Source organism: Sphaeramia orbicularis, chromosome 4 (genome assembly GCF_902148855.1).
Source record: "Sphaeramia orbicularis chromosome 4, fSphaOr1.1, whole genome shotgun sequence".
Lineage (NCBI taxonomy): Eukaryota > Metazoa > Chordata > Actinopteri > Kurtiformes > Apogonidae > Sphaeramia > Sphaeramia orbicularis.
This window is the reverse complement of record NC_043960.1, coordinates 13,269,090-13,280,525: the sequence shown is the minus strand read 5'-3', so window position 1 is coordinate 13,280,525 and position 11,436 is coordinate 13,269,090. Positions and strand designations below refer to the sequence as shown.

Sequence of the window (11,436 nt, the reverse complement as noted above, 5' to 3'; positions counted from 1 at the left end):
TGTTGATAATAATTTAAGGATAAATGATGAATAAGACAACTTTTGATGGTGAGTTGTTAATTAATGAAACAGTTTCTGGAAACCCACATGCCCCCTTCTGCATGTACCCCATTACCAATTTACGTTCTAAGTAAATTGAGTAAAAATTTACTTTTTTATAGCAATTTGAAATAAGTAAATGGGGAAAAAAAAAAGATTTTAAAAATTCTTACAAAATTTTAACCTCAACCTAATGTTCCCATAATGTAATAATATCTATTCTGGGTCACTGGCAATCTATAAACCCAATTTGGTATGAATTCAACCAATAGTTTTGCTGCTGCAGACATTTGAAATTTCACCAATTATAAGTAAATAGGAAAATAAAAAAATAAAATAAAATAAGAATCATAAAAAGTCATAAAATTTTTTAAACTTTGATCTGCTTTTCCTAAAATGTAACAGGATTTCTTCTGGGTCACTGGCAATCTATAAACCCAGTGCGGTATGAATTCAACCAATAGTTTTGTTGCTTGAGTGTTAACAAACAAACAGACAAATCTAACCAAAAACAACACCCTTGCCTCTCCTTCGGGGGGCAGGATAAATTTAAGTAAATGCAAAAATGTTCTGAAGTCTTCATGTAAACGCACAGCAGATCCTCCTGAATCATTCAACTCTGACTCTTACCACTTATAATGTCCACCAGGGGGCAGTCGTGTGTGTCCTGATGTGTGGCCCCATCCTTCCTCTTTATGATTTTTATTGAATGATTTAATGTGTTTACACTTTCATTCCTCCAAAATAATTACAAGGAAATCACTCATCATAGTCAGAAAATCAGTGCTCATGAAAAGTTCAGACCCCGACCAGACAATACAGTGAACTGAAGCCTCTGTTTTATAACAGCAGAAGAAGCACATTCAGACTGATATGGAGCTCTGTCATTTCCACAGTGTGGTTACAATACACACTGGAATCAATGAGCTCTCATCCCAGAAATGTGTAAAAGCATATAGTAAAATGAACGACTATCATGCCCAGAAAACATCATATAAATACAGGAATCAGGTGCTTGAGGAGGTCCACTGCTGCAAAATGTGTTCACACTGCTCCATCACTCTGAAAGAAAAACAGTATCAATATTTTAATGTGGATTAATCACAAAATACAATGTTTCTTCAGTCTATAGGCCATGAATCCTCAGTTAAGTTAAAAGAACCAAGTATTAAATCTAAAATCGATTTGATACTCATCTTTAAACTCACAGTATTTATTTTCTGCCACCAGATATCTCTCATTCAACGCAATCGGAGATGATGTCATATATGTCACATAGCAGCTCTGCCATTTCTATTTTTACCTAAGAGAATAAAAGGTCTAAACATAGGTATCTACAAGCTATGACTTTATTCATTTATTCATTATTTATTTATTTTTATTTTCTTCTATTTCCATTAGCTCAGTTAATATTCTTGTACACCACAGATTTGATACTGCTTGTACTTATTTGATTTTCTACGGCTCAGAGACTGTTATGATGTTCTTGTTTCTGCTGTTGCCCCTTCTCGGAGGGCCTTGGGGTTGGATTGGGCATGGGGGAAAATGATATAAAAGGCAATGTATAATGAATGCACTGTAATTCTGCTCCTTTGTATGTGCTGTTACATTGCTCATAAAAAGATAAAAAAAATAAAAATAAAAAAAAAAAGAGAATAAAAGCTCTGAACATTTACACCCTGACTGAACTTAGCATTTGACTACCATAACATAAAGAAACAAGTGGTGCCAGGCACAACAAACCCCGCCCCTTACATGAATTGTAGCTTATTTTGGCATGGATCCAGCTGATGTCATCATGTCTATGCATGTGCTGATGTCAGCATATGAATTGCCTCTACATATGTGCCAAGTTTGAAGTAAACTGAAACAAAATTGATGTTTTTATAGACATGTGAAATTTCGCCCATTATAAGTAAATAGGAGAAGAAAAAAAGCTTATAAAAATTCATAAAAAAATTGGAACTTTGACTTACTTTTCCCAAAATGTAATGGCCTCTATTCTGGGTCACTGGCAGTCTATAAACCCAATTTGGTATGAATTCAACCAATAGTTTTGCTGCTAGAGTGTAAACAAACAAACAAACAAACAAACAAGCAAACATATAAACTGAACCACAAACAATACCCCAAGCCTCCCCTTCGAGGAGCGGGGTAATTACCTTTCATATTTATTAACATCATACTAAGTGATGTCAGATATTTTCCCAATATATTGTTATATACTTGTGTAATAACCACTTAATAACCACTAGCTTAGATCCTGGCTTTTGTTTTTGTGTTCACAGATACAGTATAGAGTTGAACAGCTCCCTGTGTGGATTTTGGACTCAATCTCCTCCTAGTGGCTGCCTGCAGTATACATCATTAATCTCATCATTAATTAGTCGATAAGACTTTTGCCAAAAGCTGACATCCAATACATTTTTCAAAAAGGTGAATTTAGACTATTTGGACTAACTTCATAAAAAATAATCAGTATACAATGTTGTCTTTCTAATCAGCTTGTTTTTTTAAATTATTTGTTGTACAAAAAGTTATTTGATGTCAGAAAAAAACAGGTAATTGAAAGCTGTAATGACTAATCACTGTCTGGAATGTGTCAGTGTGTGATATTTCTGCATTTCTGCTCTTTACAGACATTTAATTGAGTCACACAGGAAACATGGCAGCTCCAATAAAAACAGTATGTTGGCTTTCCTTCTACATAGTCGAAGCATTACCGCATCCATCTTTATCTACAGTCTCTGTGTAAGTGATGCACACCAACCCTAAAATGTAATAACAAATCAGGGTGACAGCGATGATGAATATACCATGTGTGTTCTGAGCTGTGGTTGGCCTTTTCAGTTTTTTCTTGCAGTTTTAAACTGAGGAAACCTTGGAAGCTACTGTGGAAAGAGACAAACAGTTTCTTTGAGTCAAAATCAGCACACTGCAGGCCTCATCTTTACTGTATATTAATTTTTTATGAATAATTTTAGTGACTGTTAATTATTTTAGTAAGACTCTGAGAAATACTGTTATTAGCAAACCCGGTTATGTTGAGCCTCACTGTTTCCTACAAGGACACATTGATTGGGCTAATAATAACTGGCAAAATATGGTCTGATACTGCTATACTAGCAAACATGCAGTGAGAGGTTAAAACCTACATCTGAGCATCTGCTGGACTGAAGCCACAAAAACCTACGGAAAATTCAAAGGGGGCATAATATCATCAACAGGTGTCCAAAGGAAATGGACAAGGAGTTAGTAAATAACAAGGTTTAGCAAAATTTTTCAGAATTCAATTAAGTCACAGGTGTCAAACATGTGGCCCGGGGGCCAAATCCGGCCCGCCAAAAGGTCCAGTCTGGCCCTTGGGATGAATTTGTGAAATGCAAAAATTATACTAAGATGTTAACAAACATTTTAGTTCAGGTTCCACATTCAGACCAATTCAATCTCAAGTGAGTCATAGTAACCTACAAATACTCACAACTCAAAATTTTTCTCTTTTTACATGTATTCACACTAAAACAAAGTATAATATTGCACAAATATCTGAATAACCTGAACAAATATGAACAACCTGAAATGCCTTAATAGAAGTACATACAATTTTAACAATATTCTGCCTGTTAATAAATGTTTTGTGTATTTGTAGATCCACTGTGATCTGTAAGTTTAATATACATATGTAAATGATAAACTGAATCATAATATTGTTAAAATTGCACCTTTTTTTCAGTTTGTTCATATTATTCACATTGTTTGAAAGGATAGTTTGTAGATGCAAACATTTTTATAATGTAATTTTACTTTTTTCACTCTAAAACATAGAGAAAAGTTTGGAGTTGACATTATTTATTTATTATTACATTAGAATTTCACTGGTTCGGCCCACTTCAGATCAAATTTAACTGAATGTGGCCCCAGAACTACAAAATGAGTTTGACACCCATGGATTAAGTGGATGGCTTTGATATAATCAAGTACACAAATCAAGAAAGTATATGTATAGGATTAGCTGTTTTTAGTGTTTTAATACAGTAAATATACATATTTTGGTATTATATATATATATATATGTATATATATATATATATATATATATATATATATATATATATATATATATATATATATATATATATATATATATATATATACATAGATAGATAGATAGATAGATAGATAGATAGACAGATAGATATTTGTGTATTATATTGCATATTTTATATGTATAACATTTCTAATAGTTGTGTTATTACAAGTGTGGCATTTAAGCATTTGTGTCATTTGTTTCATCTATTTTATATGTCACTGTTATATTTGTCTATAAACTTTTGCATAATTTTTAATTAAACTAACACGTTGACCGTAGGGATCCATAGGTTCATGATGTGGTAGTTCTTATGCTGTTGTGTATTCCTGCATGCTGTACCGCATTTTTCCAGCAGTCACTGCCAAAGTGTTCTTACAATGTGATTGTGAAGGACTATATTTCAAAATTACTAATATCTCCCAAAATATTGGTCCTATCAACTTACTGTTTTTGTTAGTCTGTTTTTTGACCAAAAATACATTAGTATGACAAACTGCAGCAGTCAGCTCTTTATGGATTTTGTGTGAGTCCTCAGACACACATATACACACTCACATGCAGAGGCCACTTGGCTTTTATAATATAGATGATATAATACATAATATATAGTATATGTGCTATATTTTGACTTAGCTGCAACTTCAGCTGATCAATATCATTATGAATATATGATGTGATGTGATGTGATATAACATTGTATAAATACAGTTGCAGAAAAAATTATTAGACCATCAGAAGTTATCAAAAACTTAATGGTTATGCAATCAAGTACTAACTCCTGTGTGTATCATGTGACTAAAACAGACAGAAAAGAAAACATGGAATGCCTAAAAGCACTGTTTTTGTCAGTACAATGCCATAGCTATCGATGTAAGAACTGAAGTGATTTTGGTTATTATCAAGAAAACATGGAAAATGATTAGATATCAACTCTTAAATTAAACTCTTATGAGCTATTTTTGTTGTTATCATTATATTTGTCCAAACAAATGTACCTTTAGTTGCACCATTAAAATGAACAAGAAATTGAAAAAAACAAGGGTGGTCTAATTATTTTTTCCATGACTGTATCATTAAATATTAGTGGATCTTGACTTTCCCAATAGTAGATACTGACCCCTCCACAGCATCCGCAGCATCCGCAGTCCCCACACAAAGCTCCCAGCAGGCCGTTCACCACCTGAACGGCACACAGCGCCACCTGGATTACACCCATGATCAGGAGCATGGAGAACAGGGTGAGATGCCAGGTCACCACACCTTTTGGCCCTTCGCAATCCTCCCATAAGGTGTGATTGGACAGGTAGTCACTGGGGAAAGAAAGAGAGAAAGACAAAGAGAGAGACAAGATGGAGGAAACGTTAAAACTGATTGGCAAGTTAGTTGAGTCAGTCTGACAAATAACAGACTGAAAACTGAACTACAGAAAAGACAGTTTCACAGAATAGTGTCTGACATAAAAATAGAAAACATTAAACAGAAAAAACAGCCTTTATAACAGATTCTCATGGTTGGACATTGAATCTGCAGTAAAGTTTCAGAGGTAATGTTTGGCTGTTTTGAGCAACACATGGTAATGTTGACTACCATGTTTGAGATTTAATTGTGGAAAAACAAAGATTCTGCACTTTTTTTTTTTTTTTCCAATTACCTGTCTCGTATGATAGGAATGTACATTTATACATTTATCTTTACACTGTAATCCTGAGGAATGTACATTTATACAAATAGAAGATGTATACATGAAAGGCTGCATTTTGTTTTTGTTTTTTTTCCTTTTATTGTATGATGAAATCTCATACATACATTTATGTAAAGTGAAAGCTACTCTCAAAGCAGTCTTGTTATGTACTGTTAATTACCTGTCTTTTGTTGATAATGGCAATAAAGTAAAAAAAAAAAAAAAAGAAAGAAAGAAATTACATGTCTTACACGAAGGGCAAAAATTAATCAAATTAAACAAAAATTGTCATAATCATTATTAATTGAACTGCTTTTACAAGTGAACCAACCCTGGTAAAACATCTGAACAACAATATTAATAACAAAATAATTTCAAAATTAAACAAAAATCAAAAACCAGCTATTATGCTTAATCAGTGTATCTTTTGGTAATTTGACTTTCTTTTCAGAAACAAAAGAAAAAGTAGTAGTTGATTGATTTTTGTTTTAAAATAGAAGAATTTAAAAAAAATACAAGCAGATAAGCCATATTTAAAAAATGGATGATTTTTATTTTTTTCTTTCTAATAACAAAAAAAGAAAGTTACTACCTGACTAGAATGGAAAAACAGATGCCTATTTTTTTCATTTTCTGAAACTGGATGTTGTCATTTTCAAGGAAAGAATGCTAATGTACGAATCTTCCAGTTCGTACAAAATCAGGAGTTCGTAGATATTTGAGGAGGGAGCATGTCTATGATGTCCAGATTTTGCACAAACTGGAAGATTTGTACAAACCCATTGTTTCTAAGAATCTTTGCGACCTAGGCACTGAAAATGACAACATCTAGTCTCAGAAAATAACAAAAAAAAACAGGTGTTTTTGGTCTGTTTTTCCATTTCTCTTAGGTAGTAACTTTCTTTTTTGTTATTTGTAAGAAAACGAAAATCATCTGTTTTTTAAATTTGGTTTATCTGCTTTGACACTGAAAAAGAAAAGGCCTTGAAATTCAATTTTAATTCTTCTATTTTAAAAACGAAAATCAATTAACCACTAGTTTTTCTTTTGTTTCTGAACAGAAAACCCAATTACCAAAAGATACACTCACCATCGTCAAACACTGAAAGATGTTTGTGTTTTTCACTGAAAGAAACTGAAAAGTGTCTGAATACTCCCAGGTTGGGGCTCTCATTCTCACCCTTTTGAGAAGGGATAGTTCCACTCCTCATATGTGTCATTTCCCCAAGTCCTACATCGAGGACCACGGTCCATGGCAATAGCAGAAACAATAACTGAGTATCCGGCTCCCAAAACTCCCACAGCTGCAAACAGTATGGAACTGAGCATCTGCAGAGAGAAAAAGAAGCAGAAAGGTGGCCTAAGTGTTGAGAATCAATACTGAACAAAAATGGAATATTTTAAAACAATGCACTTATTCTCTCTGATCCGGGGTCATGAACAGGACACAGAGCTACTGAGAAGATGTGTGTGTGCAAACAAAAGTCTGTGAAATGACCACACACGCATTCACACACCTACACATTCCTGAAATATCGATCAGTATGTGTGTGTTGGTACCAGAACAATACCAGCTCTGTGCAAGAAAGTCATGTGAAACTCCCATCAGAGGAATGTCTTATAACAGTGATCGAAGTCTCATCCATCATTTTTGCCATTTGTAAATAAACCGGGTCATTTAAAAAAATGTGTTTTAATTCAATTCACACACACACAAAAAAAAAAAAAAAAAAAAAAAAAAAAGTGCAAAAATCCCAGCTGAAAAAAATAGCCCAAAAAATTTTAAATATCCATAATTTTTTGTTTGTAGTGCATGTTAAAATGTGAGAAAACATCAACTTAGCAGCATTAAATGTTTTTTATTTCAGAGTTTTCACACAGTATGTCAGTAAATACACGTTTCGTTGCTTTAAAAATTAAACACGCATTTTTGCAGCTCCATGAAAAATAGCTTCATAAAAAAAATAATCTAATTTTTCTTTAAATGCCCAAAGAGGAATAAAGAAAAAAAAAAAGATTAATGTTCTCATAATTCATGCATGAAAGGGTTAACGTGAATATGTACACACTGCTAATGTGTTTGTTTTCCAGTGTGAGTGAATAGATTTTCCTGGTAACAGGTGACGTAGGGCAATTCTGAAACAATTTCTCACAGTTCAGTATTTTATCTGAAGTATTTACATTTTTATTACGTTATTTAGTTTTACGACCTATTCCAACATGTCTATGGGACAAATTTGTGTCTTTTATGACACAAATTAAGAGTTACTAATTATTGTATTAAGGATTCCTTACTGCAAACCGCCGCCCACAGCTTTCATTGCCACAGCAACCGCAGCAGTCGTTGTTCTTCAGACCCAGGAAGACCAGAGCAGGGAAGATCATCTGTTGCCCAAACACACACACACACACACACGCACACGCACACGCACACGCACACGCACACGCACACGCACACACACACACACACACACACACACACACACACACACACACACACATCATGATAGATTATTATAGGCATAAAGTCATAATTTTGATGTTCCTCTTTTTTATTCTAGCATAAATGTAGCTGCTTGATAACACACACTTTTTGTAGCTGCATTGGTTTAATAAATGGCCACATTTCATTGTGATGCTTTTATGAAGATTTATTTTCACTCGATCTCACACAAATTCCATTGTAATAATAAAAAAAAAACCCACAGTGACAACGTTAGCACCATAAACCAAATACAGAGTCCCATTTGTTTCTTCAAACAAAAAGTCTATAATTGGTCTGCATCTCTTCATGCACTCTTCCCAGAATCCTCTCGTCATAACCCTTTTATGACCTTTACATAAAAAAAACCACTCTGAAATAAAATGGATATTCTTTTTTTAAAGGTACATGAGGCAATATCTCATTTTTAAAACACAAACTAAAAATAACTTTTAAACAAAATAAAATCATGAATTTAACACTTAATACTCTGACCACACTGTCTCTCAAATAGTTACACTTTTACTTACACTCAAAAAACTGAAACGTTGACTTTAATTACATTTATTTTGTCAACAGGTTCCACGTAAATGTATTATGTTAGTTGAAAGCAAAAATGTTAAGTTCATCTAACTTAATTTTAGATGAACTTAACATTTTTGCTTTCAACTAACATGATACATTTACGTGGAACCTGTTGACAAAATAAATTTAATTAAAGTCAACGTTTCAGTTTTTTGAGTGTATATACATGGTATGAGTTCAAAGGTTTTTTCAGTTGTAATTTACCAAAATATAAATTATTGTGAAGATCACATTTCAAAAGCTGCTGAAGTGGTGAAAAAATTGTGATTAAAGTGCAAAATTTGCTGTTAGTATTCAATAATACTTTTTCTGCAGCAATAAATTATTAATTTTTACATTCACTAAAAAACCTCACATTACATTTACATAAACACTTAATGTATTTTTTTTGTTTGTTTGTTTTTTTGTTTTTTAAATCTAATTTAAAAGTTAACAAATACTTTATATATATATGCAAATTCTTTAACTTTATACCTGGTCATGGAACATCTTGTGTCAGTTCATAACTATGTTTATTCTAATCTTCAATATTTCTGTCATACCTTTGTTACCCTGAAGACTTTTGTAATACTAACTAAAAGGAGCAACATTAACATGGTGAGATGTGTGATGGCAAAAATAGCCACTCCAGTTTTTATTAGCTTAGAGGATTTTAGTTTTTTTTTTTTTTTTTAAACAAATAAACTCATTATTTTCTTCCATTTTATGCAAATGAATGTTTCTCTCAGCCGGACAGTTTAAGTCTAAGTATGATATTTTTTCCAGTCTGATTCAGCCTATGCAGGAAAACACACTACAATGACTAAATGTCCTGTGTTTTCTTTTCTGTGTCGTTAAAGTTATCCAGTGGTAGATTTTACTCACCAACACTCCAGATCCCACAATGCCTCCAAAGTAAAACGCTTCAGTAGTGATGTATGTGGTGTCCACAACCGTTCCACCAGGGAAGAAGAGCAAAATGTTGCATAGTACACATAGGATCGCCAGCGGTATTAGACAGATTCCCAGACACTTTGCAAAGCCACCTGAACACATCCTGTCACTGATGGTTACACAGCCTCAAATAAACAAAAAAAACTATTGGATCTAAGGAAGTCCGGGTTTTACAATCAAAGTTTAGATCACTTGGTTAGCTGGTTAGAAAAATATCCAGATGCCAGATAATAATTTCACAACAGTTTTTGGCCTCTTTCTGCTTCTTATTTCCAAGCCTCCCAATCTAAAAATCTGGAATTCTGTTGTTTTTTTTTCCCTCAGAAATGCTCTGTCTATAAACTGAACCTGTCTGCCTTGCCTGTCCTGTTTCTGATGATGTATGATGCTATACTTGTGACTTTATACCCCTCTGAATATCTCATCATGTGATGCCACTGCCTCATTTTTACAGCAACCTGTAATATAACAGCATCACACACATGTACAAACACACACACTTTTGTGGCTCCATGCAAACACACACTGAGCCATTAATGAGGGGCTGCATATCACTGTGTGCACACAGACACACCAGTGAAGGCATAGTGGTTAATGTTCTACTATGTGTTGTGTGGACATGGAGACAAAAGAGGAAGTGACAGATAGTTGGTCGATTACAGCGGGTTCCTAATGATGACTGCACCCGTAACCTAAGATTTACACGTCACCTTTAGAATTTCTTGATTTAATATAGGTGCATGTAGTTATTATATCACAATAAGAACTGCTTCAAAAATTCTGTGCAATAACCATGCAATAAACCTGTGGCATGATCAGCATGTGCACACCTGTAAATAGTGTATATAGCTTTCTTGATTTTACACTTCTTTGCTCTTGTGTGCTTGTATTTTGCTGTAAACCTGGAATTTCTCCTTGTAGGAATTATCTTATCTTATCTTATCTTATCTTATCTTATCTTATCTTATCTTATCTTATCTTATCTTATCTTATCTTATCTTATCTTATCTTATCTTATCTTATCTTATCTTATCTTATCTTATCTTATCTTATCTTATCTTATCTTATCTTATCTTACCTTACCTTACCTTACCTTACCTTACCTTACCTTACCTTACCTTACCTTACCTTACCTTACCTTACCTTACCTTACCTTAAACTATGACTGGAAACTTTTCAGGTTATCAAGGGGATAAGTTTATGGAGAGATGTACTTTATTTGTCTACACAAAAACACCTCATCCCTGGCAGAAGGGGATGATTGATTCTATACTTGTATTCCCATCCGACACCATCAAATAGATATTCTTACAAACACAACAGAACATAAAATTGACATAAAAGCAGCAAGAATAAGAGCTTGTTGAAAAGAAACAATTTTCACTTTGTGGTACACTCCTTGTAGACTGACCAAAGGAAAGTCACTAGTTTGGATGATACATTTTGTTGGCAATAATAGCTCAATAAGTATCAAATTCACTGACTAACACCCATCATGATGAGCTATGTTCCATACAACAGGTATGATTATATAAACAGACCATTTATATATGTACATATACACAGTAGTATATGCTATTTTCTACAGAGTATTGAGTTAATTTATGAATTTTACAGTCCTCACTC

At 33.4% G+C, this 11,436-nt stretch overlaps 1 protein-coding gene across 1 annotated transcript; it reads right to left on the bottom strand.

Moving 5' to 3' along the window:
- Window positions 1-1,083: 1,083 nt before the first annotated feature.
- On the bottom strand, window positions 1,084-9,912 carry tm4sf4 (transmembrane 4 L six family member 4). The gene is made up of 5 exons (XM_030132888.1): window positions 9,742-9,912; window positions 8,106-8,195; window positions 6,991-7,139; window positions 5,247-5,439; window positions 1,084-1,101 (listed from the first exon to the last, which is right to left on the bottom strand). Exons 1-5 carry the CDS (start codon window positions 9,910-9,912, stop codon window positions 1,084-1,086), a joined length of 621 nt encoding a protein of 206 aa, XP_029988748.1.
- Between the last annotated feature and the right edge of the window lie 1,524 nt (window positions 9,913-11,436).